Source organism: Acomys russatus, chromosome 19, assembly GCF_903995435.1.
Source record: "Acomys russatus chromosome 19, mAcoRus1.1, whole genome shotgun sequence".
Classification (NCBI taxonomy): Eukaryota; Metazoa; Chordata; class Mammalia; order Rodentia; family Muridae; genus Acomys; species Acomys russatus.
In genome coordinates this window covers 34,719,032-34,746,192 of record NC_067155.1, presented here as the reverse complement: position 1 = coordinate 34,746,192, position 27,161 = coordinate 34,719,032, and the positions used below count along the sequence as shown (strand labels likewise).

The 27,161-nt window shown below is 52.0% G+C and overlaps 1 protein-coding gene across 1 annotated transcript in view; it reads left to right on the top strand.

The window, feature by feature from the left end:
• Positions 1-27,161, top strand: part of Sdk1 (sidekick cell adhesion molecule 1) — a 952,579-nt gene that overhangs the window by 903,604 nt on the left and 21,814 nt on the right. The window contains exons 37-41 of the mRNA XM_051161155.1: positions 865-1,051; positions 2,543-2,680; positions 11,698-11,859; positions 14,273-14,398; positions 26,033-26,197. Coding sequence (XP_051017112.1) covers positions 865-1,051; positions 2,543-2,680; positions 11,698-11,859; positions 14,273-14,398; positions 26,033-26,197 — 778 coding nt within the window. The remainder of the gene's footprint in view (positions 1-864; positions 1,052-2,542; positions 2,681-11,697; positions 11,860-14,272; positions 14,399-26,032; positions 26,198-27,161) is intronic.

The following is a 27,161-nucleotide window of genomic DNA, read 5'->3' as shown; positions in this document are numbered from 1 at the left end:
GCTGTTCAGGGAAGTGCATTGTGTTTGGACCTCAGATCTACCCATAAGCATATAAAAGCTAAATGAGAAGAAATGGTACCTAAGGGAGGCAAGGTGGTCTAGCTTAGGACTCTGTGTGTGTGTGTGTGTGTGTGTGTGTGTGTGTGTTTGGAAGCCAGGCCATAACCTAGCTGCTGCTTCTCAGGTTCCCTCAACCTTTGAAAAAATGTATTCTTAAATTGTGTCTAGGTATGTACACATGAGTGCAGGTGCACGTGGAGACCAGAAGAGGGCACCAGAACTCCTGCAGCAGTTGTGAGCTGCCAGATAGGGGTGCTGGGATCTGACCGCAGATCTTCTGGAAGGGTCTTTTAATTGCTGAGCTATCTCTCCAGCCCTCTACCTTGTGTTTTGAGATAAACTGCCTTGCTGGCCTGTAAGCTAGGCTGAGCCACAGGGGCCCACCCATCTCTGTCTCCGTCTCCCCTGAGCTGGGATTTAAAGCATGTACCCCCATACCTGACTATTTTTTTTAAACATTGGGTTCTGGGGATTGAACTCATGTCCTCATGTTTGTGCAGCTAACAGTGACTGAGACACCATCCCCTGTCTCCTTCCTGTCATGTCTTGACATTTTCATTCCCAAGGTGTTTTCTGCTACGTTGATGGAATGTTTACATGTTGGCTTTGAACAACATGTGGAGACGTGTGGGTGAGACTCTGGGGCTTGGCCTATCCATAGATAAGTGATGCTCAAAGTCTAGACCACAGGTCAGAATCCCTGGCCATTGACCAACACACCAGAACTCCAGGGCTTCATTCATCATACTAGCCGAGGACCACTCTCTACCACAGTCCAACCCTACCCTGTGCTCTGCCCAACAGATTTACTACTGGGAGGCAGACAGCCGCAACGAGACGGAGAAAATGAAGGTCCTCTTCCTCCCCGAGCCTGTGGTGAAGATCAAGAACCTCACCAGCCACACCAAGTACCTGGTTAGCATCTCAGCCTTCAATGCTGCGGGCGATGGCCCCAAGAGTGAGCCCCGGCAGGGACGCACACATCAAGCCGGTAGGTCGCCCTGCCCAGTCCTGTGTCGGCATCCAGTGGGTTGCTCAAGAGCTGGCGCTACAGCGAGTGCTTACATGAGGCTCCGGGTTCCACCCCAGCACCCCAGAATCTAGATAGGCATTGTGGCCTATGTTTTTAGCCCAAGAACCAGGGAGATAGAGATAGGAGGAGATGGAGTTCAAAGGCGTCCTTAGCTATGTGCTCAGCTTGGAGCCAGCCTGAGATACAGGAGACCCTGTTTTAAAAAAAAGAGAGAGAAGAAGGAGGAGGAAGAGGAGAAGGAGGAGGAGGAAGGGGAGAGAGGTGGGGAGCACTTGGAATTTGGAGAGGGAGGACAGGATAACTCCTTAGTCCCCGGGGCCTGTGTGCTTCTAAGGCTGTCTTGGCTAGGTTGGAGCTGTGTATTTTTTTTCCGTAAGCCTTCAAATTCACTGACAGAAGAAGGGCCAGTGTCTGCAGCTTGCTCTCCTTCCTGAATCTCAGAGTTCCTTCTAGTACTTTCTCTTAGCTGCCCGTGCATATCTAGGTCTCTAGGAGTTGAGTTCCTTGAGCACAGAGGTCAGGGCCCAAATCTGGACCCAGGCTAGCCCCCCTCCCCTACAGACCCAGGCTACCCCCACCCCTCCCTGCCAAGATCCCTAGTCTGTACCTAGCTCAGCAGCTGCCACTCAAATGGCCCGCCTCCCCCTCACAGGCTAATTTACATTTCCCCTTGCTGTGATAAAACACCCCAACAAAAAACGGCTTCAGGACGACAGGGCAGAGAGGGAATGTTCTGACTCACGCTTCCTAGGATAAATTCTCTCACTGTGGAGAACACATGCTGGCAGGAGCATGAAGTTGAGGCCCTGGTCACTTTGTATCAGCAGTCAGGAAGCAGAAGTGAACAGGAAGTAGGGCCAGGCTAAAGCCTCAAGGTCGGACCCCAGTGACTTGCTCCCTCCAGTTCCTAAAGGTTCCGCAAGCTTCCCAAACAGCGCCATCTGCTGGGACTGAGGGTCCAAACATGAGACCCTGTGGGGGCATTTCCAATCCACATCACAACGCCACCCGTGCTGACACGGCTGTCCAGCTAAGGGCCACCTACGGCCTCCTGGAGGGCAGACGCGTCCTGTTGATCCTAAGAACCAGGGAGCCGTTCAGGGCATCGTCCTTTCTTTTTGCACCATTTACACTTTTGCACTGTTGCATAACACCTAGTAGCATGGCTCGTACTGCAGGGAGGTCTGGCCGTGGCTGGGTTTTCCATAAAAGTCCCAGTCTTGGGGCTGGAGAGATGGCTCAGTGGTTAAGAGCACCGTCTGCTCTTCCTAAGGTCCCGGGTTCAATTCCCAGCACCCACATGGCAGCTCACAACTGTCTGTAACTCCAAGATCTGACACCCTCACACCAATGCACATAAATTTAAAATTTAAATAAAAATATTTTTTAAAAAAGACATTTTTAAAAAGTGCCGGTCTTCATTCTGCACCCTGTGCTCTGTTTCCCAAGCTCCCGGACCCCCCAGCTTCTTGGCATTCTCAGAAATAACCTCCACCACGCTCAACGTGTCCTGGGGGGAGCCATCAGCTGCCAACGGCGTCCTCCAGGGCTATCGAGTGGTGTATGAGCCTTTAGCACCTGTGCAAGGTAAGGCCTAGGGGAGTGGGGCACTGTGGGCTACTCCAGGGTCTACAGAGCAAGAGCCACCCTACTCGAGCCTTCAAGATGCTGGGAAGGTGGGATCAGGACCAAGGAGCCAGGGTGACGGTTCATCTCCTAGTACGTGTAGTGTGAGCCCAAGGGCCAGAACGGAGCCCTCAGAACACATGTAAAACTAGGTGTGGTGATGCCCAACCGCACTGCTGGGAAGCTGGAGACAGGCCTGGGGCTTTCTGACCAGCTGGCTAGCCGAACCGATGGGTCCCAGGTAAACAGTGAGAGACTTTGGAGCTCGCTGATAAGCACCTCAGTCTGAATACCACAGGTTAAAAAGTGGGTCGTTGCTCCCCCCAAGAATGTACTCGCAGAGCAGTAAAAGATGAGTCACAAGATAGAGTGCAGATGGCTTTAGGAAAGCAGATCCAGGGACACAACCACACACACACACACACACACACACATACACACACACACACACTCACACACACGCAGAGTAACCGAGGGAAGACAGTGGTGGCACTTCTGACTAGCATTCTGCCTAGAGGATTTGGGGCAGGGGCGCAATATAATATGGTGGGACAGCAGGAAGCGTCAGGCTAAGGATGTGGTTTCAGAGGAGCTGATTGTCCTTGGAACAATCACACACCTGATTGTCACCCCTGCCTCTGGGTGGTCTTTTAATTCTGTGTGTGGTTGTGTCTTTTATCCGCTTGTCCACTGAGGGCTCTGTGGCCTTTTTTCCTCACCGCACTGCATGCTGGGAGACAGGTCCGGCCATCTCTGCATGATGGCCCAGGGTCAGATCTGTCCTCTCCTGAGCATGCATGCACACAGATAAGATGGTAAAGCTTAGAGATTACTTAACACCTAGGAGGAAGCGGTCCATAAGCAGCCGGCCACATAATAACGGCTCTTCGTTTAAAGCTGTGGTCAGAGTGTCCTTGTGAAATAAGCAGTCGTGTGGAGCGGGGAGTTGATTTGAAAGGGAACGTTCCAAACCCTCGATTTTATCCAATCGAGTCTCCGATGCCTTTGACAAGAAGATTTGCTGTTATTTTATGAGACTCTAAGAAAGACAGAATGCGCACCATAAACTATGGCCTGGGGCTTCTGCGCCATCAATTCCAAGCCACGTCCCAAATCAGAGCTGCGAAAATGAGAGAAAGGAAAAGCCAAGGGTGTCCGGGCCTATCGATGAGCTTCATGCACAGCAGAGGAGATGATCTGTGGGTGGTGTTCTAAGAATCCAAAATGGCCCCAGAGGTGGCGGTGGAGAGAGGACAGAGACTGGTCCTGTTGAGTGGCAGTCTGTCCAGGAACAGGTGGCTTGCACAGAGCTACCTTCAAGATCCCAGGACAGATTTCCAGTAGATACATCTATTGCTCTTGTTCAGTCAGCAGAGAGGTGATGGGAGACTTTCCAAAGACCACACACACCTCGAAAACATCTTTTCAAGGACAGCACCCAACTGGGGCCATTCAGATGAGAAGTGACTGCCAGAATCGCAGCTCTAATTGACCCATGTGCCCTTCGTAATCAAAGCTAGCTTGATCATCTCGTTCGCCCTCAACTGACTCCTCCAGGCCCTGCGCCCTGTGTCCTGTGTTAATGGCTGCCTGAATCTCCAACAACTCTGTGGCACACGCCCTGGGAGCACAAAGCCACTGCCCTTAGCTCACTCAAAGGCTGTCTCCAGACTGTCTGTCGTTCCTTAGTGGGATCTGTGCAACGTGCAGCTTGTGCTCCTTTGTGCTTCCACTTCCCTGCACTTCCCCCAGACAGTTCTGGCTTCCATGGTGCCTCCCTACCCCCCCACCCCAGCTGACCCCTCCCTACCCCCCCACCCCAGCTGGCCCCTCCCTCCCCCTTCCCCCTACCCCAGCTGGCCCCTCCCTACCCCCCACCCCAGCTGGTCCCTCCCTGCCCTTCCCCCCACCCCAGCTGGCCCCTCCCTGCCCCTCCCCCCACCCCAGCTGGCCCCTCTCTGCCCCTCCCCCCCAGCTGGCCCCTCTCTGCCCCTCCCCCCCAGCTGGCCCCATGCCTCTGGACCCCCAGTGTTGTTCATCTTTCAGGATAATATGTATTGTCAAGGTCACTCCCTGGATATGTGATCCCATCAGGCATCATCTCAGTGGTGGGCAGTGTTCACTGAGCACTTACTGTGTGCCCCACACAGTGCTGCTCACCTGCCATCCATCGTCCCTGCATCCGTGTCCTTGTGACAGCCGCATGCTGAGCTGACCTGTAGCCTCAGTGTACATTTTGCAAAGAAACTGAGTTTAGGAATCCAGAGAGAGCTCAGCCAGTAAAGGACTTGCCTTGCAAGCATGAGGCTCTGAGTTCGATTCCTAGCATCCACATAAAAAGATGAGTGTGGTAACACTTATTTATAACCCCACCAGTTGGGGGGGGGTGAGAGGAAGGGGGCAGAGACAGGGGAATCTCTGGGACTCACTGGCCCACCAGCCAAACCTACTCAGAAAGCCTCAGTACCTGTAGGAGGTACTGTATCAAAAATCATGGTGGGCAACACCAGATAAAGATACCCAAGATTGACTTGTGGCCCTGACACACACATGAACACACATACACAATCGCCTCTCCCACCACACGTGGACCCACACACACAAAGAAGCTGAGCTTAGAGCCCATCTTTTTAAAAATTGAATTTTAAATGTGAATGTGTGTGTGCATGCATATGCCGTGTGGCACAAGTGTGAAAAACAGAAGACAGCTTGTAGGAATCAGTTCTCACCTTCCACCATGCGGGTCCCAGGGACCAAACTGAGGTCACCAGGCTTAGCAGCAAGTGCCTTTATATGTTGGGCCACCTCGCAGTTCCCATGAGCCCTCCCCGCTGGCCTTTTAGACTGACAGGGCATGGGGGGAGGTTGAGGGGGAGACTTGAACCCAGGCAGTCCAGTGCACTTGCAGAGCTTGAAGCATATGATTGGGAAAGAACTGGAGAGCTTGTGTTTCTGACAGCCCATGCGAAGGTGAGCGCTGGAGACAGAGTGCCGGGTGATTCGTTATTTCATATTCCAGACAGACTGCTGGCTGCACAGCCGGGTGTGTGCTTGTCACTCCTCAAGTGACAGCTGGTGGAATCACTTCAGTTGCACCCATTTTCGCCTCTTTTCGTAAGTGACAGGATGTTCTGTCACTGCCACCGCCACTCTGTGCGTTGTGAGGTCTGGCTCCTTCTTCACAAATGTTTCTGCCATTGGCAGTGTCTGTGCTGGGCTGGGGATGAGGATAGGAGGACAGGATGGTAACTCTGTGGCCCCTTGTTGGCTCTACAGGTCAGGGACAGCCTCAGCACACAATTCAAGGGCAAGTTATCCAGACACCCAGATCCTTGCTTTTGTGTTTGTTCTGACTCTGGATTTACTATACAGCCCAGGCTAGCCTCATATTCACTCTGTAACCCAGGCTAGCCTCACACTCACTCTGTAGCCCAGGCTAGCCTCACACTCACTCTGTAGCCCAGGCTAGCCCCACACTCACTCTGAAGCTCAGGTTAGCCTCACCCTCACTCTGTAGCCCAGGCTAGCCTCATACTCACTCTGTAGCCCTGGATTTGGACCATTCACACACCTTGGTACATCCTTACCTCCTCCTGTGTGTCTGTCATTGTTGATCCCAGGCTCAACCTCCCAGCATGTTGGTGGCCAGAGCCTCAGCCCAGCCAGAGTTGCCTGTAGGCAGCAGCAGCAGCAGCTGAGCCACAGGACTCTTGATCGGCGCTGCAAGAGTGAGGTGGTCATGAACATGGTCTCACCACTCAGGCCTCGTGTGCCCAAGCCCCTCAGCAGCTTACTCTGATTGTGGCTCTATGATTCAGAAGGCCAGTGGAAGCCCAGTCATCATGAGGCAAGCAGAGAGCAACAGATGTCTGAACACAGGACACACTAGAGACCTTCCTCCCATCAGACACAGACACACACAGTCACATACACACACACACATACATACATACATACACATACTCACACATAAAGACATATCCACACTCATGCACGCACACATACACACATGCACACACACAGACAGATGTGCACACACATGCATGCACACACAGAGACACATACCCACTCATATACCCACATGCACGCACACACACATGCAAATGCGCACACACATACACACAATGCATGCACACACACATACACACAATGCATGCACACACACATACACACAGTGCATGCACTCATGCACACACACATATACATGCATGCACCCGTACACAAACACATACATGCAATGCATGCACTCATGCACACACATGTGCACATGCACACACAGACACCAACACACATGCATACACACACACACATACACACACACACACACACCTTAGCAGGCCTGGTCTTGATTAACAGCAGGCGAAGGAGGCAACAGAACCCTACTTCATCCATTCCAGCCTCACCTTTCTGTGTGATGCAGGCATAGACCTGAGCCAGCATCAGTTAGGTCAGCGCAGCATAGGCTGGCTACAAAGAGCAAGGCCCAGGGTGGATGGTGGAGGTTTGGTTTTGATAGAATCTTTACATATATATATTACAGGTTAGCCTAGAATCCGTAATGTGACCCAGACTAGATGTTTCAGTGATTTCCCTGCTTCAGGTACCAGCAGAAGTTTTTTTCTTTTTCTTTTTCTTTTTCTTTTTCTTTTTTCTTTTTTCTTTTTTTTGGCCACTGGGCTGTGGAAGGGGTTACAGACAGGTGTGGGGGGCGACTGGGTGCATCATAGAAACACAGTTGTTCCTGGGACCCGTGCTGCTCACTGAGCTTCCAGTTTATCTCCTTGACTCCCCAGGGAGACAGTCAACCTCAGAAAGCCAGGGAAGCTGCGGCTGGTGAAGCCGCTCAGGGGGGCTGAAGCAGGAGTGCATGCAAGTTTGAGGCTGGACTGGACTTCAGAGTGTTGAAGGCCACCCTGGTCAACTTTCTGAGACACTGTCTCAAAACAAAAAGTAAAAAAAGGGATCAGGTGGTAGAGCCTAGAATCTCCCAGTGTGGTGTTAGGTGTGTGGTCCAATGGTAGATCATCTGCCTAGAATCCCTGAGTGAGAGGGCTGGGGTGTGGCTCAGTGGTAGAGCCCCTGCCTAGAATCCCTGAGTGAGAGGGCTGGGGTGTGGCTCAGTGGTAGAGCCCCTGCCTTGAATCCCCCAGTGAGGGCTGGGGTGTGGCTCAGTGGTAGAGCACCTGCCTAGAATCCCCCAGTGAGGGGCTGGGGTGTGGCTCAGCAGTAGAGCCCCTGCCTAGAATCCCCCAGTGAGGGGCTGGGGTGTGGCTCAGTGGTAGAGCACCTGCCTAGAATCCCCCAGTGAGGAGCTGGGGTGTGGCTCAGTGGTAGAGCACCTGCCTAGAATACCCCAGTGAGGGGCTGGGGTGTGGCTCAGTGGTAGAGCACCTGCCTAGAATCCCCCAGTGAGGGGCTGGGGTGTGGCTCAGTGGTAGAGCCCCTGCCTAGAATCCCCCAGTGAGGGGCTGGGGTGTGCCTCAGTGATAGAGCCCCTGCCTGGAATCCCCCAGTGAGGGGCTGGGGTGTGCCTCAGTGATAGAGCCCCTGCCTGGAATCCCCCAGTGAGGGGCTGGGGTGTGGCTCAGTGGTAGAGCACCTGCCTGGAATCCCCCAGTGAGGGGCTGGGGTATAGCTCAGTGATAGAGCACCTGCCTAGGATCCCCCAGTGAGGGGCTGGAATGTGGCTCAGTGGTAGAGCCCCTGCCTAGGTATGTAAGGTCTTGGTTCCATCTCTAGTACTTCAAACAGGAAATTTAAGTCATCAGCTGAGGAAACAGAACAATGGTCTTACCCAGCATTACCTGGGGCTATGGCCTCCCCAGTTCTTCATCTGCTGACCGAGGACTGCAAACCTCTGAGAGAACTGCTGTTGGCTGCTGAGTGGCAGACAAGAAGTGCTTTTCTTTCCTCTTCTCTGCCCTCATGCATCTCTGAGGGTTTTGCCTGCTGCTGTCAGCCATGGAGGAAGCAAGCATGCAGCTGGATGCCACGAGGAGCACTAACCCATGGGGAGCACCACCTCGCTAGGGATCATCAACCCACTAGGATCAACACCCCACTGGGTGCATCACCCCACGGTAGCATCTCTACACTAGGGACCATCACTTGGAGCACCACCCCACTGAGAGCTTCGCATCACTGAGATCATCCCACTGAGAGTAGTGTTACCCCCACTGGGAAGACCAGCACACTAGAGCATCACCCCCATCAAGAGCATCACATGACTGGGAAATCCCTCCACTGGGAAAAGCACCTCACTGGAGCACTACACCATTGGGAGCATTAACCAGTGGGAGCATCACAACAGTGGGAGAACGGGTACACTTGAAATATCACCAAACTGGAGCACTGCTTCCCTGGGAGTAACGAGCCACTGGGAAGACCAGTGACATTGGCACACTGGGAGTGAGCACCCTGCTGGGGGCGTTGCACCAGCGTGGCACCCTACCCACTGGGAGCACCAGCCATCATGCCATACTCCCGGGAGCACTATGCTACCCAAACACCACACACTTCAGTTCCACACAACTGCAGTACTGTGGGACTCAGCGCTACGCCCCCACAAACCCCATGCCACCCACAGCACTGAGCTGCAAGGACCACTAAAAGCCATCTGAGCACTGAGCCATGTTTTGGGGACTCTGCTTTTATGGCAGAGATATTTTTATGTTTCTTAAATATGTTTGAAGCTGTAGTGTTCTGCGAGATTGTGCCCCAAGGCTTCATAGTGCAGGGCATGGTTTTGAAATTGACTAAATAAATAAAATCCTGACACATGAGATGGAGGGAAAGCCAGGCTGGCTCTTCCTCCTGGCAGGATCAAATGTACCAAGTCCCTAAATGGGTTTACGTCAGCTCCAGAGAGAACGGGCGTTTCTAACTGCAGAAGGAGCCACTGTGGAACACCCTTACATCTGAGGACCCAGCAGTGACAGTCACCCTGTGTCATCCATCTTTGTAGCCTCTCTCTTGATTCGTGTGTATGAATGCTAGGGTCCAGCTCTCGTCTGGGCGGAAATGCCCACATTTTCCTACAGACCCCCACCTACCCTAAGGAGAGTCAAACAGAAGTTGCTTAAATCACCCTGAAATAATACAGAAGGCTACCATTCAGTTGGCACTAACGTATATTAAAGCCATAATATGAACGTAATGAACCAGCTAAGAAGCATTTTGGAGGTTTGGGGACTACCACTCTGTGCTCTGATGGCTTGGAACAATGGATCGCTTTTGAATAAGATGGCTCTCCCGTTCCTCTACAAGCCCATGTGGTATTAAAGAGGAGAGACTTCACTATGCTCCCTTCATACTGAGGGCAGGCTAAGGGGGACAGTGCTGGCCATCCGCCATGCCCAGATCTTCTCAATGCCCCGAGCACACATGTCTGCTGACCTGGAAGACACAGAGAAACTACTTCCTCGTGTCATCCTGGTTGTATCCGGCAGAGATGAGTGAGAGTTCATGGAAAATAAACGCTGCCTTGTCTTCAAACCTAAAGACACAAAGAACCTCATTTGCCCTCTCAGAAACTGTGTTTATGTGGTTGTCACTGACTGTACAGCAATGTTCGTGACCGTCTGGTTCTTTCTCTGCAGTATGGTTTGCCTGAAATCAACCACAATCCAAAAATATTAGATTGGGGACATTTATAAGTCATAAACATTTGTTAAGTTTTAAAGTGTGCACGGTCCAAGCACGTCAACTGATGCTCCCTCTGTCTTCCTCCGTCTCGACCAAGATGTGAACTGTGTCTTTGTCCCGAGTATCAAGGCTGCATGTGCTACCCTCCCGTTAGCCACCCAGTGGCTGTCTCAGTCATCAGAGCAGTTGCTCAGCATATTCATGCTTTACCGGTTGCCCTCCCGTGAGCCATCTCCATCATAAGACAGTTTCCCGGCATATCCATGCTGTATGCACTACCCTCCCCTTAGTCATTCGGCAACCATCCCAACGAACCCACTGGATTTTTTTTTTCTCACTGTATCCATGCAGTGTGTCTTACCGTCTCACTCGTCACTCTGGCCATCTTGGTGATCACATAGACTGTCAGTGCTATTGCACAATGGTCATATCTCTCTCAACCTTACTCTTACTTAACAAGGGCTCAATAGATGAGGCAAAATAATACACGAAGAGCACCAGCCATGTAACATGGAGGGATAGATTAACTCTGGTTCCATAGGAAAATCCTGTGTGTGTGTGTGTGTGTGTGTGTGTGTGTGTGTGTGTGTAGATGTACCTCTGTGCACCTACATACGTATATCCTCAGTCTGAGGGAAAATACCAGGGGTCCTGAACTTATCCGTGAATAAGGGAACTACAGTTCTTAATGGAATATTATGGGTTCGTTCATATTTTTCTGTTTAGAAATGTCATCTTGGGTGGTCCTCATTCTGTGAACTAAGGGTCAACACCTTAGCTGAGGCATGGATTCAATATCATCTTATGTGGGTGATGTCCCTAAAAGTTGCTGGAGGCTTGCAAGTCACACATGACGTGTCATCTGGGTCAGGTGCAGACCCGTCGTTGGGGGAAGGCCATTTTTGAACTGAATCCAGCCTTTTCCACACCCCGCCTTTCCTCCTGACTAAATCAGGAGGTGCACAGCCAGCCTCTGCAAGTGAGGCAGGACTCTGTGTAGCTGGAGAGAGAGTGGGAAGAGGGCGGGCCCGGAGCCCTTCCTGAGCACTTCTGCCCTCGCCCGCCGCCCACACTGAGGCCAGAGCCGGCCCCCTTGTGACAGTCACAGGCTTGGTGGTTTCTTGGACAGAGTCGCTTATCAAGCTTAAACCCTAATTACACTTATCTGGGCTGAAAATTGGCCGGCATCACCATTTAAAGTCCTCCTAATTGTAAGCAATGCCCCTTCAGCGAGCTGCCGGGCCTGTCTCCCCGCTTATTGCAACAGATCAGGCGCGCTCAATTGCTTGTCCAAGTTCAGCCCTCTCTTTCCTGTGCTTCTGTGGCTGTTCCAGGAGTGAGCAAGGTGGTGACCGTGGATGTAAAAGGGAACTGGCAGCGCTGGCTGAAGGTGCGGGACCTCACCAAGGGAGTGACCTATTTCTTCCGGGTCCAGGCGCGGACCATCGCCTATGGGCCGGAGCTCCAAGCCAACGTCACTGCAGGACCAGCGGAGGGTGAGTGGGCTGCACTGACAGCTGCACCTGAGCATCAAAGCTCTCACCCGCTTGGTGGGTTAGGGGTCCGGGGACATTCTCAAGCAGACTTTTTGGGTCCAGCAGCCAGCAAATGTCTGGGAAGTTTCCAGAACACACTAAACCAGGCACGGCAGTGCGCACCTGGAATTCTGGCACTCAGGAGGTGGAGGCACAAGGCTCAGGAGTTCAAGGCCATCCTCACTGCAGAGCTTGGGCCCAACCTGGGCTATATGAGACCCTGTCTCAAAATGAAAAATAAAAATAAAAAGACCAAAGCACATGAGCATTTGTGGGTAGACTCAATGCATTCACAGAAGTAATTTGGTAGGTGTTAAGCATGTAAGTTTTTTTTTCTTCCTAGCAAAAACAAACAAAAAACCACCTTAAGAGAAAAATAAATCTTTAAACTTATCAATATATACAATCTTTATGTATAGCTCAGACTGGCCTCCAACTGGCAACAATCTTCCTGCCTCGGTTTCCCAAGTGCTAGGATGACAGGCGTGCACCACCGTGTCCAGCTATGAATCCTATTTTTGAAGCAAAGCAAACAAGAGGCTGCCAGGGTTCCCGAGTCATGGGGGAGGGCTGGTCCACGTTAGCAGCCCCTCCGCTCCTGTCCGGTCAGCGGGCAGCAGACCACTGTTTGAAGAATAGCACTGGGCAACTCCTGGCCTGGGCTGTCTGTCTGTGCCCCGTTTCCCTCCTGGTTTAAGTATGTGTGTGTATCTATTTGTGCGTGCGTTCATGTGTGTGCATGTGTGTGTGCCTGTGAAAGCCAGAGGTTGACATCGGGCATTTTCTTCCATGCCTTCCACCTTGTTTCTTGAGGAAGGCTCTCTCTGGCCCTGGCTTGCCGATTTCCCTAGACTAGTTGATGAGTCTCGGGGATCTTCCTTTTCCACCTATTCTCTGCTAGGATTACAGGTGCACAGCCAGTCCCAACTCCTTTTTATTAATTGTGTGTATGTGTGTGCATGTGTGTGGTGAATGTGTGGACTGCTGTCTACAAGCACAGTGTGTACCTGTAAACGCCAGAAGACCATGGCAAGGGTCTTTACCTATCACTCTTTCACCTATTTTTGGAGATAGGGTCTCTCCATGAACCCCGTACTCACTAACTACGGGACAGGGTGGCCAGTGAGCTCCAAGAATGCACCTGCATCCAGCACCGGTCTCACGGGCTAGGACTGAAGATGCACACAAATGCGCTGAGCTCTGACATGGTCACTAGGGATGCACAGCCGGGGCCGCATGCTTGGGCAGCGGGGCCTTCGCTGACACAGCCGCGTCTCCAGTCCAGCTTTTTAACTTATTTATCATGAGTCAACTTTGGAGTTCACTGGGCATTCGAAGCTTTTCTCCTATACGCCAACATACACACGCGCGCGCGGGCACACACCGTGTTCTAAGGCTCACCAACGTGTCTCTCAGCACCCTGTGTCCTTACTCATCCATCATTCAAAAACATTTTCCTTATGAATGTGTAAAACCCAAAGCTAAGTGTAGGCACAAAAGAGACAGACGCTTTGAGGTCCGGCTGGCAGAGAGCACCACCTGTTCCCCACATCTTCCTGCACAGCTTGTCATCGCTCCATCACAGCAGGGACAGTGGTGTGGCTGGCCCTTCTGAACCACTCTCTCTGGGTCCTGCGTTCTCAGTGTGCATTGACCCCAGCACTCTTCCTACCAAACCCGTGGTGGGATGAGGGAAGGAGACCTGGGCAGGGAGACAGGGCGGCTGGCGCCTGTCACCCCAACATGTGGAGGGTGGGGAGACCCTAAGGTTAAGGCTAACCCTGTCTTGATAAAAACGCTCTTGGGCTGGAGAGATGGTTCAGTGGTTAAGAGCACCTGCCGCTCTTGCAGAGCACCTTAAGTTCAGCTCCCAGTGCCCATGAGGGTGACACACAACCACTGATGATCACTTTGGATCTAAGGCAGTGGCTCTCAACCTTCCTAATGCTATGACCCTTTAATACAGTTCCTCATGCTGTGGTGACCCCCCCCCCCGCAAACATAAAATTATTTCAATGCTACTTCATAACGGTAAGTTTGCTGCTGTTATGGATTGTAATGTAAATATCTGATGTACAGGTTATCTGACGTGCGACCTCAAAAGGGTCGTGATCCACAGGTTGAGAACTGATGATCCAAGAGCTCTGGCGCCCTCTTCTGTTCTCTGCAGGCACCAACACACACACACACACACACACACACACACACACACACACACACACACACACACACACACACACTCCATAAATATATAGAGAAAAAAAGAAAGTTTAAAATATTTAATACAAATAAATTTAGACTTCTGTCCCTACTGAGGGGTCACCAGTCCCCTCAAGCCCATTGCCTACTTTCTTTTGCTCTTTTTATCCTACAGGGTCCCCAGGCTCTCCAAGAAACATCCTTGTCACCAAATCTGCCTCCGAGCTGACCCTGCAGTGGACTGAGGGAAACCCCGGGAACACTCCCACTACAGGCTACGTCATTGAAGCCAGGCCGTCAGGTAGGAGCGATGGTGCTGTGCGCTTCCGCCTGGACGCCAGAGCCAGGCACTACCCACATGGTGGTATTTCGGTCACGCTGATGGTGGTGGCCCGTGGGGGCCTCTGGCCTCCTCTCCCTGCATTCTTCTAGCAGGGCTGAGGTAGGAGGCATCTGTGGAAGATGATGCCCGTTTCTTGTCCCCCTTCTTAGTGCCCAGTAACCACAGCTGTGCTGTTAACCTCTTGGGCATTCAATTTCTGATGCCTTAGCCGCATGACACTCCAAAAGATGATAATTGTCACTCTCAGAGAAGGATAGATGAGAGGCGAAGGACACTCGAAGACATTTCAGCTCATCAGGAAGACCTAGAAGTGTTTCAGGGACCATCTCAGGGGTCTAATGCTGGCAGCCTGTGGAAAGAGCCTTGCACACTTCGGATAATTATAAAACGTCCTTATTAATAGACAAAATGACACATCAACTGCTGTGCCTTTCAGGCTCCTGGAAATGAGGGCTAAGGTCCATCCGCGGGTTTTGGGAGATGGCCCGGTGAGTAAGAAGCATGAGGACCTGGGTTCAAATCCATAGCACCACATCAGCACGTGGCTGTGCGTGTGTGCACCTGTTCCTGTAACCCAGGGCTGGCGGAGGTGGAGACAAGAGAACTGTGGGGTCTGAGGGCTGGCAGCCTCACTGCAGGCACTGCAGGCAGCACATGATGGCAGGAGAGACCCGGCACCCAGAGCACTGGACCAACTGCAGTTTTGTTTTTAGCTTTCTGAGGACCCTCCATCCTGTTCTCCATAGTGACAGGACTAATCTGCATTCCAACCTACCTGTGTGTGAAAGCCCCGTTTGGTTTCAATAATGAAGGGTGGATGGTATTGGAAAACAAGTGTCTGATGGTTTGAGTTGCGTATTACCACTGGGAGCTCGGCGGGGCGAGGTGGCGGTGGTGGTGGTGGTGGTGGGTCTTGTCACCAGACGTAGAGAATGCTAAGCAGCAGTGTCACTGTGAACTTCGACCAGTTACACAGCTCACAAGAAATAGATGATGGTGGACACGGGTGAAAGCACCAAGCATGCTTCAGGAAGGAGCTTCTTTCCCAATGCTAGACGCGCTTTTGTGTTAGGAGCCATTTTGGTCTGGTGTTTAAGGAGGCTGTTGGACCAAGACGCAAGAGCTTGCACGGACACGCCCTTACCCACACACATACACAAAACAAACAGATCTTTAAAAATTATTCCTGGATGGTAGTGGGAAACATTTTGTAAGATGTGAGACGGTCAGAGAATGAAAACACACAAAGGGTGGAGGGAGGGAGAGAGGGGGGGAAGGAGGGAAGGAGGGAGGGAGAGAGGGAGGAGAATGGAAAACAAGGGGAAGTCATGGCTCTAACTTGCTGAACCACGGGCCGAAAATGATTTCTGAGGAGCAAGGCATTGGCCAGCTCTAGAGCCCGGGGTTCTCAAATCAGTAAAGGTGCTGGGCCTTCTGTGATCATTTGGTCCCCACCATGACCCCAGGGACAGCCAGCCAGCTCTCTGCAGTGACTGTGTTCAGCGTTGGCTTTTGTTGCTGTCCTGCAACCAACACTAGAAGAGAGTTGCCAACCATATTCCCTTGTGAATCCTGCTAACTGACGATGGTGGCTGCTGGACCAGGGCCTTCCATTGGGGAAAAAAAAAACACACACACACACACACACACAGCAAGATGCCCCGTCCCCTTTGCAACGCAGGCTAGCCACAGCTCACAGCGACATGCAAGCTTTTATAGATCGTCAATATTTAAACACCTTGCTGGAACCCAGGGGCCTCTGGATCTCAGCTGTCATCTATTTCAGGCCTCATTACACAAACCATTAAAGACCGTATCGTCACATTTTCTCCACTGAAGCTCTCTGGCAAGCCCTTCTCCGGGCGGAGCCCTACTTCATGCAGAGACTGCCCGCCTGGCATCTCGGGGCACAGAGACACTTAGTGGTAGGCGTCCCAGGACCCAGATGGTCTGTTCAGGTTGATATGTCCCTGCCCAGCCATATCCCTGCCTGCCCCCCCCCCCCCCCCCCCGTGAAGTCAGACCCATCAACACTGTGCCCCGCCCCCATCTGTCCCTCTCCCAGTCTTCACCCCCTGAAGGTTTTGCTGAAGAGCCCATGGCCAGTGCACCCAGCAGCAGCTAATGGCGGTAGCATCAGACCAAGTCACAGAATCTCTTATTCCAGTGAGGGTGGTCCCAGGGTGCAGCCTGAGCGCATGGCCATTGAGCTCTATCGGGAAGGCTGACCAGCTGGTTCATCTCTCAGAATTCTGAACGAGTCTCCCCTGGAATTGTGTTGCAAAAGGCATCTGGAAAGCAGCTATGTGGTGGGCAGACTCGAATGATTTATTTACGCAAATTATTCCAAGGCATTTTGCTGTGTAGCTCTCAGAGCCTAATTTACATATTTACACAATACACTGGAATGGCACTAAAGGCACTATAAATATACTTGCCTCTCCAAAGCAGCCATGAAATATATATTTAGGACGCACCCAAGGCAGGCAGACGTTGCATTGTCGTGTTCACAGATGATGCTTTAGCCTGCAGGCGGCGAGGACTGGGAGGGGGGGTGCGGAAGCGGGGGGGGGGGGGGCAACAAGGCCCGTCTACCCTCAGCTCCCCCGTGGGTGCACCCCAAATCCTTTCCCATCCATTGTGTTCATTTTCAATTCTTGGCGAGGTGACTTCTAACTGAACCAGGAAAAAAATCAGTATTACCAAGCCTGGCGTGGTGCAGACCTATCTTCCCAGCATTCCAGAGGACGAGGGAGGAGGAGAATCCCAGGCTAGCCTAGGCTACCCAGATAGGTAAACCATGTTTCAGAAGTAAACTAGTACTGAGCTGGGGAGACCGCTCCGTTGATAAGGTGCTCGCCGGGCAAGCACAATGACTTGAATTTGATTCCTAGAATCCATGCTAAATAAAGCCAGGCATGGTGGTGCATGCTTATAAACCCACTGCTGGGGCGGGGGGCAAAGATGAAGACAGACAGATTCCCTGAGGCTCTCTGGAGAGTCAGCCTAGCTCAGTCAGCCAGCCAAGGCCACTGAGAGACCCTGCCTCTGAAACCAGAGGAGACAGTACCTGACAAGTGACACCTGAGGTTTTCTTCTGCCCTAAACATGCATATATGCGCACACATGCAATGTGCACACAGGTTAAGTAAATAAACAAGTTCATACTCATTGAATCTGGACAGCCCCATGTCAGCAGGTATAGCAAGTGAACCTCTCTCCCTCTCCCTGCCCCCTCTCTCTTTCCCTCTCCTTTCTTCTCCCCCCTCATCTCCCCTCTCTCTTTCCCTCTCCTTTCTTCTCCCCCCTCATCTCCCCCTCTCCCTCCCATGAGCATCAAATGCCTTGGTGTCCTCCTTTTCCTGGGTCAGTCTCCTTCATTGGCCATCCCTGCCTTGATACACACTCCCAATGCTGTCTGCTACCTTGAACAAGGACCAGACAAAAGGCATTTTATTAGCAGCCGTATTTAGCCTATTGTTTAAGCCTCACCCCCTAGCTTGACCATTCCACGCAGAGAGAAACGACAGACAGCACTCCGAGAAGTAACGGACTGCCAGGCATCCACTCACTTGGCCAGCGCTGCAGGCTGACGGTCAGGCTGTTGGCTGGCTCGAGTTAGTGGAACCCGCAGTCTCTGTGGTGAGTGACAGTTTCATTCAGCACGGAGACCCTGTTTAATTGGCCGTGAAATCAAACTTCTGTATTGGCAGACCGTCCATCCTGATACCTGTGGCGGCGCTCACGCCTAGGCGCTGGTGGGGATACATCCAGCGAAGGCCCCTCGGTCATGCTGCATTGGGCTTTGTCTTAATTCAGAAAAGCAAACGCATCCCCTACCTTGGGGCTGGGGAGGTGCCAGGATGGAGAGCTCCAGGCTGACTCAACTCCATCCTCTAGGGAGAAGCTTACGTAGCCTTTGACTGCAGGTGTGTTCTGTACCAGAAGCACCTTCTGTTTTTAGGCCCTCCATTCTGCCTTTCTAAGGGTGGACAACACAATGGAGGAAGAAAGGCACAGAGTCTGTGAGCACCCTAGTTCCCCTCACCCAAGCGGGATGTTAGGTCTTGGGTGACAGTGACACTTCCTTAGGAACATTGGCAGTCTCCATCCTGGAGCTTCGCTGCTTTCTTAAGACCTCGAGGCATTGAGCCAGGCGGTGGTGGCGCAAGCCTTTAACCCCAGCACTCGGGAGACAGAGGCAAGTAGATCGCTGTGAGCTCGAGGCCAGCCTGGTCTCCAAAGCGAGTCCAAGACAGCCAAGACTATACAGAGAGACCTTGTCTTGGGAAAACAAAAAAACCAAAAAAACCTCGAGGCAGACTTTCTTTGACAGTGTGCTAAAAAGCAAGGTTGATAATCCTTCATCGGGGAGTTCATCACGGAAGATTATCCAAGGATCCCTCGCCCGGGGACTCATCCAGGCATCGGTCATTTGAGGACCATTGATGAAAGGATCAATCAGTAGGGTATCAGTCATCGCAGATCAGTCACCCAGAGGGTCAGTTATTCAGGGACCAGAGTCACCCTTGGTTGTTCTCTGCTGATGCTGCCAGTGGCTCCGGCATCTAGGGGTCAGGCAGAAGAGCAAGCCGACACATGTTAATCACCCAGGGACCATCTAAGAGACCCATCACCCAGGAGAACCATCACTCAGGGCACTGACTGATCAAGTCAGTCAGGAGATGCACCTGTCACCCAGGGGACCAGTAAATCAACCAGGAGACATGTCAGTCACTCAGGAGACCAGCTACACAACAGACCTGCCACCCAGGGGACCCACTGCCCAGGGAGCCAGTCACCCAGGAGACCTATCATGAAGAATTCATCCTCTGGGATCTGGGATCAGCCAGTAGAGACCTGACCTTGTGTATGCTGTGAGACAGGTGGTAACTCTCTTCTAGCCGTGTCACAGGTTTCTTGCGGTGATGACAAGCGGGTCACCCACACTAAATATCCAGGGTTTTCTTGTGGAAAGCACAGTCATACTGTCCTCTCCTGCTCTGATTGAGATGGAAGTCCAGGCACTGGGGATCTTCCTGGTACAAGGAAAATCAGTTACACAAATCTCATTATTGTTAATAGTCCTGTAATGTTATTTTTCTCACAAATTTGTGGAGGTATTTTCTCCATCACTGATTTATTGAGATATTTAGCAGCATAATAAAAATGAGAAAAAAACAACCCACAGTTGGGAAACAGTGGCCGCTCTCCCAGCTGCCAGAGTTTTTTTTTTTTTTTTAACCCACTGGTGATCACCGTGTAAATATTGGTATAGATAAATAGCCCAGTGAATTATAATCCAAGTATAAAATGCTAATTTTAGAAGACAGAATTAAACAAAATAAAAATGCAAATATTTTCTTTTAATTCAGAAGGAAATTATCTTGGCACCCCCACCCACCCCGTTTTTTTAGTCTAAGTAGACTGCTGGATAAATGGCTCAGTGTTGAGATCCTATATCAGTATTTTAAAATGTTTTTATAAAAAATGCACGGAGTTCTTGGAGCTATGGCAGAGCTCTTAAAGTAAAATGTAGTCTTTGGGTGACAATAGAAGCAGGGGAAATCATGTTTGTCCCCAGTGACAGGAGAGCACTAAGGAAACATGAATCCAGAGGACACTGAGAGAGCTTGCCACAAAGGTGGTCAGCCCTCAGATGCAATGGAAATGCTCCAGGCTCCGGCGCTCCCATTTAACGTCAACCAACACCCAGTTGGTTGTATGTCCGTCCTTAGACTCTCATAGCATAGCATTAGCTTTTTAGTGGAAAACATGCCATGATGCACTCAACATTTAGGGCCTTGGAGCTAAGCACAAAGTAAAACAGGGGTGGTTGTCATTTACGGAAAGTCTGATGGAGTTGGGGCCTGAGAGAGGCCATGGGAAGCAAAGATGGCTGCCTGGAGGGGGGAACAGATGGGTAGGTAGATGAGGTGTGAATGAATGATTAGGTTGGTGGGCAGAATGACGGGTGGGTGGATGAGTGGATGAGTGGATAAGTGAGTGAGTAGGTAGGTGAATGGGTGGGTGGAGGAATTAGATGGATAGATGAGTGAGTGAGTGAATGAGTGAGTGTAGGTGTGTGTAGTGGGTGTAGGTGAGTGGGTGAGTGGTGGGTGAGTGAAGTGTGGGTTGTGATTGATGAGTGGTGGGTGAGGTGCAGTGAGTGCGGTGAGTGAGTAGGTGAGTGAGTGAGTGAGTGGGTGAGTGAGTGGGTGGGTGAGTGAGTAGGTGAGTGGGTGAGTGGGTGGGTGAGTGAGTGGGTGAGTGAGTGGGTGGGTGAGTGAGTAAGTGAGTGAGTGGGTGAGTGGGTGAGTGAGTGGGTGGGTGAGTGAGTGGGTGAGTGGGTGAGTGGGTGGGTGAGTGAGTGGGTGCGTGCAGTGGGTGGGTGAGTGAGTGCGTGGGTGCGTGGGTGAGTGCGTGGGTGGGTGCGTGGGTGCGTGAGTGAGTGAGTGAGTGGGTGAGTGAGTGAGTAAGTGAGTGGGTGAGTGAGTGGGTGGGTGAGTGAGTGAGTGGGTGAGTGAGTGAGTGAGTGGGTGAGTGAGTAAGTGAGTGGGTGAGTGGGTCGGTGAGTGAGTGGGTGGGTGAGTGAGTGAGTGGGTGAGTGAGTGAGTGAGTAAGTGAGTGGGTGAGTGGGTGGGTGAGTGAGTGGGTGAGTGAGTGGGTGGGTGAGTGAGTGGGTGAGTGAGTGGGTGGGTGAGTGAGGGTGGGTGAGTGAGTGCGTGAGTGGGTGATGAGTGGTGAGTGAGTGAGTGAGTATGCGTGGATGAGTGGGTGGGAGTGAGTGCGTGGCGTGGGTGAGGGTGGGGGTGTGAGTGAGTGAGTGAGTGAGTGGGTGCGTGCGTGCGTGGGTGAGTGCGTGGGTGGGTGCGTGCGTGAGTGCGTGGATGCGTGGGTGGTGCGTGCGTGGGTGGGTGCGTGCGTGCGTGGGTGAGTGAGTGGTGCGGCCAGTGCGTGGCTGCGTGGGTGGGTGGGTGCGTGCGTGCGTGGGTGCGTGCGTGTGGGTGCGTGAGTGGGTGTGGTGCGTGTGAGTGCGTGGGTCAGTGCGTGCGGTGCGTGCGTGGGTGCGGCGTGGGTGGGTGCGTGCGTGAGTGATGGGTGCGTGCGTGGTGCGTGGGTGCGTGCGTGGGTGCGTGCGTGCGTGGGTGCGTGAGTGCGTGGGTGCGTGCGTGCGTCCTGCGTGCGTGCGTGCGTGGCTGCGTGGGTGGGTGCGTGGGTGAGTGCGTGCGTGCGTGGGTGCGTGCGTGCGTGCGTGCGTGGGTGGGTGCGTGGCGCGGCTCCGTGCGTGCGTGCGTGGGTGGGTGAGTGGGTGCGTGCGTGCGTGGGTGCGTGCGTGGGTGTCCCTGGGTGTGTGCGTGCCCCGCAGGTGTATGGGTGTCTTGGTAAATAGGTGCATATATGAATGGATAGGTGGCCTGCCTCCGTGGCTGGTCGCTGGTTGATGGATGGATGGTATAGGTGGGTTGATAGAAGGATGGTAGGTGGTTGATGGATGGATGAATGGATGGTAGGTGGGTTGATAGCTGGGTACTTGGTGGGTTGAAGGATAGATGGTAGGTGGGTTGATGGATGGATGGTAGGTGGGTTGATAGCTGGATTGGGGAGTGAGTGCATAAGTGGGTAAATGGATGGATGGGTAGGTAGATGGGTGGGTAGGTCAGTGAATAAGTGGATAGATGAGTGAATGGGTGTGGATAGGAGATGACTGGGAGGGAAACTGAGTAAATGCGTGTGTGACAAGTGGATGAATGCGTGGGTTGTGGAGATGTATGAATGTATTTGGGTAGGTTGATGGGGAGACAGACTATAAGAATCAATGTTTACTGAGTCCTTTAAAAAGTCAAGAACCCTAGGGTACAGCCAGTGAAGTGAACTGAGCACCTGCTCTGTAAGCCATGGACAGAGAGAGCAGCTGTCCCTCCCTGGGATGTGGGATGGAGAAAGGGGGTCAGGACACGGCCTTGCTTTCTCTCTCCCTCCTGTCCGTGGACTGTCCATAGCCTCTAAGAACAGAGACTCTCCTGGCCTGCTGAAGGACAGAAGAGTATCCCACCACAAAGTGGGCTGCGAATATTTGTAGGAGAACAAGGAGGCATCAGAGGGGGTCCTAGGGCTCTTCAGACCACGTGTATTAAATGCACTATCCAGACTGTTCTTAAGCAAACTTCATGCAAGAGACGTACACCAGAGCAGGAGAGGTTGTTCGGTAGTTAAGGTCACTTGCTGCTCCTGCACAGGACCTGAGTTTAGTTTCTGGCATCACTTTCAGGCTTACTACTGCCTGTAACTCCAGCTCCAGTGGATCCAACACCTTTCTCTGGACCCCAAAGGCACCTGCACATACAGAACATAAATCACATGAAAACACATACACAAGAATCAAAATAAATATTTGAAAATATATATGAGCCACAGTGGCACCCATTCTGTGCCCATAAGCCTTGTTATTTTAGGTAAGAGGAGGGACCACCCACGCTACGGTTTGCCGTTGTGACATTACCACCCTTGACGGGTCTCTTGATGAACAACGACCAATTATGTGAGTATGTAGGAGCAAATCACAAGGCTCTGGTCTCTGCTGATGCCTTCCAAACCGTCAGCACCACCTTGTTCATTAACCTGTGACTATCAGGGCTTCGCCAGGGCAGAGTCTACACCCTGAAGCAAACAGAGGCTCACACACTGGTAATCTCCTCCTGTTTACCATGGAGCTAACCCATCCGAGTGCATCTTCCGTGGGAAGGCTCTGCTTCCCATCACCCCAGGGCCATAAAAACAGCGAGTGCGTGCGCATGTATATTCAGTGGGACTTTTCCTCCCCAGATCGCCTGCTTTTTCAAGTTCTGCACACTTTCGCCTGTAAGAGGAAATTGAACTTGCGAAGGGCTTCTACATCATAGAAGCAGTTTGGGCTGTGCGCCCACCTTTTAGCAACGGCCTCCTCCGGGAATCATTTATATTTTATTTGCAATCACTCATGTTGCGCCAACTGCGTGTGAAGCCGTGTGCTGAGCACTTTATAAATAAAAACATTTGGATCCTCAAGGGAAGCCTACACTATAGGTACCTCTGTTATCACCGTTTGACAGACAAGGGCCAGAGAAGTTGCATGCTCTGCCTAAGGTTGCACAGCCAGTGACAGGACCAAGCTTTGCACTAACGCTATATGTAGTTAGTTTGTTCAGCCACAGTGCATTGGGGTTTTTGGTTCATTGTTGTTGTCATCATTGTCGTCATCGTTGTCATCATCGTCAATTGTTGAGACATGACCTCATGTAGCCCAGGCTACCCTAGAACTTGCTATGAACCCAAGGGTGACTTGAACTACTGTTCCTCCTGCCTCCGCCACCAGAGTGCTGGGATTACAAGCATGTACCATCATGACCTTAGCTCTGTCGGTTGGTGCTTAAGAACCAAAGCCATTCACCTTTTTCTTCTTCCTATATAACATGTTTTCTGGCTTGGATTTTATTAGTGTTTTTCTAAATATCAGAATTTACATAAATTTAGTCTTTACCTACTATGGAAAACTATACATAAACGTCACCACTTTAATGTGTATGGTGTGTGTGTGTGTGTATGTGTGTGTGTGTGTGTGTGTGTGTGTGTGTGTGTGTGTGTGTGTGTGTGTGTGTGTGTGTGTCCGAATGGAGGCCAGGAGTCAACCTTGGGTGTCATTTCTCAGTCTCCACAAGGTCTCTCTCTCTCTCTCTGACCTGGACTGACCCATTAGGTCAACCTGACTGGCCATTAAGTGCTGAAGATCAGCCAATCAGCTCTGAGGTGACAAGTGTGTGCTTCCACACCCAGCTTCTTAATGGGTACTGGGGATTGAACTCAGGTCCCCACATTGGTGCAACACATGCTTTTCCCCTGAGCCATCTCCCCAGCCACACTTTAACCTTATTTAAATGTAGCCTTGAGTAGCTTCCTGGTGCTGTGTACCCATCGCCACCATCCACCTTCCATCTTGGAAACCACTGAGTTCCGGTTCCTGGAACACCTCCCCCACCCCCATTCTACATTCTGTCTCCAGCACTTGAGCAACCCTAGGAACCTCGTCTAAACAAAATTTGTGAAGTATATGGCCCTTGTGACTGGATGACGTCAGTGGGCGTCTTCTCCTCAGCATTTATGCATATTGTCAGAATCCCTCCGTTTTAAAAGTGGAGTAATAGTCCATTATGTGCACACACAGCAGTTTGTTTGGCCTTTGTCTGTCCATGCACCACTTGGGTAGTTTCTACCTTTTGGCACTGTGAATGGTGTTGCTGAGAACGCATATTTGCAAATCTGTCCAGAATACAAAATCTTTTTTTTTTTTTTTTTAATGCATAACGATAGCACCAGACCACTGGCTAAAAATGTCAGACTTGGGTATAACTCAGCAGTAGAGCACCTGCCTAGAAGCCTTCAGTGAAAGGTTGAGAGAGTGGCTCAGCCATGAAGCACACCTGGGTTCAATCGCTAACAGTTGTGGGTGAGCACAAACCACTCACTCTGCACTTAGGGCAGGCTTAACACTGTGGGTGCTCAAGACACTCGGCATTAATAAGAGTCAATGAAATTCAGATTTCATCTAGGAAGTGGCCTTCAAGGCAAAGACCAGGGTCTAATTCCCAGCAGAGAGCATGGAGTGCTGTCCCCAGCCGTGTGCCAGGCTTGCATTTCCCACATAGTCCAACCCTTCGCTCTGAAAGAGGTGACCCCCAGGGCAGATAGGTTGCAGCCGTCCCAGGACCACCCATGGCCATCCCGTCCACAGGGCAGGCGAACGCCGCGCCACCACAGTGCTGGAAGGAAGCTGTGCCTTAAACTGTCCCCTTAACCCTGCTGCCTGGGTTTTGTTTCCAGACAGAGCGAGGTTGGAACCTGTGATGAGTACAAAGCCAGCTGGTGACCTGCTAGCTCCCAGCTGTCTGGAGGTCAAGAACAGGATCGACGGGGACAGCAATGGGGTGTGTAGGGAAATCAGAGAAGGGGCAGCAGCAAGCCAGAAGGGGGCCAGTGTCCCTAAGGTGACATCAAGTGGGAACCAGGAAGGACTGGAACCCATGAGAATATAAGAGAAGGGGAGAGGTAAGAAAATGCAACTCAGCCAGGCGGTGGTGGCGCACGCCTTTAATCCCAGCACTCGGGAGGCAGAGGCAGGCGAATCGCTGTGAGTTCGAGGCCAGCCTGGTCTACAAAGTGAGTCCAGGACAGCCGAGGCTACACAGAGAAACCCTGCCTCGGAAAAACAAACACAAACAAACAAAGAGGTGCTCCAGAAAAATGAGATGGTTCAGTCAAGTCTGATGCCCTGATTTCAGGGTCAGAGCGCACACAATGGTAGGAGCCCCGCAAGTTGTCTTTTGATCTCCACAAGTGCACTCTGGCGCGCCCACACCCCCTCACAAAATAAACGAATATAATAACAAATAAAGAAATCTTTAAGCCCAGCTAGCTACTCCGGGGCGTTTGCTGAAGAAGGAGGCACGCCTCTCCAGCCTCTGAGGCTGGCATCAGATGCCCTGTCACAGGCAGCTGCAAGCTCATCTCTAGAAGAGCTGCCCTGACCCCCTGCTCCATCTCTGACCCCTCTTGCAGATGAAGGCTTGTGGGACATGTTTGCAAAGGACATTCCCCGGAGCGCCACATCATACACCGTGGGCCTGGACAAGCTGCGGCAAGGGGTGACCTACGAGTTTCGGGTGGTAGCTGTGAACAAGGCGGGCTTTGGGGAGCCCAGCCGCCCTTCCATGGCAGTGTCAGGTAAGCCTTTCGGGATAGGGGAGGGCCGCTGCCTTTCTTCAATAGACAGATGTATAGAGTGGAAGCACTCATTTTTTTTTTTTTTCCCGTGAGAGGAGAGGGTAGGCGCTGAGAGGCTGGCACGCCCTCCGGCTGGGAGGAGGAGCTGCTGCAGATTGCAGTGGGGAACACAGTGCAGACCCTCTGCACTAGGCAACCCCTTCCCGGGACAGCTTTCTTAGAGCTGAACCCTCAGACTCTGAGCTACTGGTAAGGACCCTGAACAGACAAAGTGAGAGAGTGCCATCCCGGGCTGTGTCAGGACCCACATCAAAAAAAAAAAAAAAAAAAAAAAAAAAAACCAGGCACGGTGGCATGCGTTTGCAGTGTCTGCTCTGCAGAGGCAGAGGGGGGATCCTTGGGGCCTGATCAGTGAGCTTCAGTCGAGTGAGGGACCCTGTCTAAAAGGAGGTGGGGGGGTGTTCCTAAGGATGACACCCGTGGTTGACCTCTGGCCTACACACACACACAAACACACACACGGAAAAGGAAAAACTGCCAAGAAGCAGCTTCGTGCTCATGTGGCCTTGAACCCCACACAGCATAGAGCAGGTGGAATGCAGCTCCCTCACCACCACCACCACCACCACAGGGCAACATCTGCAAACACTTCCGAGATCCCACAGCATCCAAGCCAGCAGTGGCTGCCATGGGGACTGTAGTCAGTTCACGGCATCCTTTAGAAACCCTAGCTGCCGTCACCCACTGGCCTTTCTTGCATCAGGACCCAGGCCCTGGCATGAGAACTGCCCCCACAGGACAGCTGAGGCCTCTCCCCCCACCCCCCCCCACCAAGCGGAAGAGCAGGCCAACACGCCTGGGTGGCCAGCTTGAGAGTCACGGGACTTGCTATACAGGATATTGAATGCACAGCCAGACACCCCACTTACATCCTTTGGATTCAAAACACTGTCATCGCCTGAGA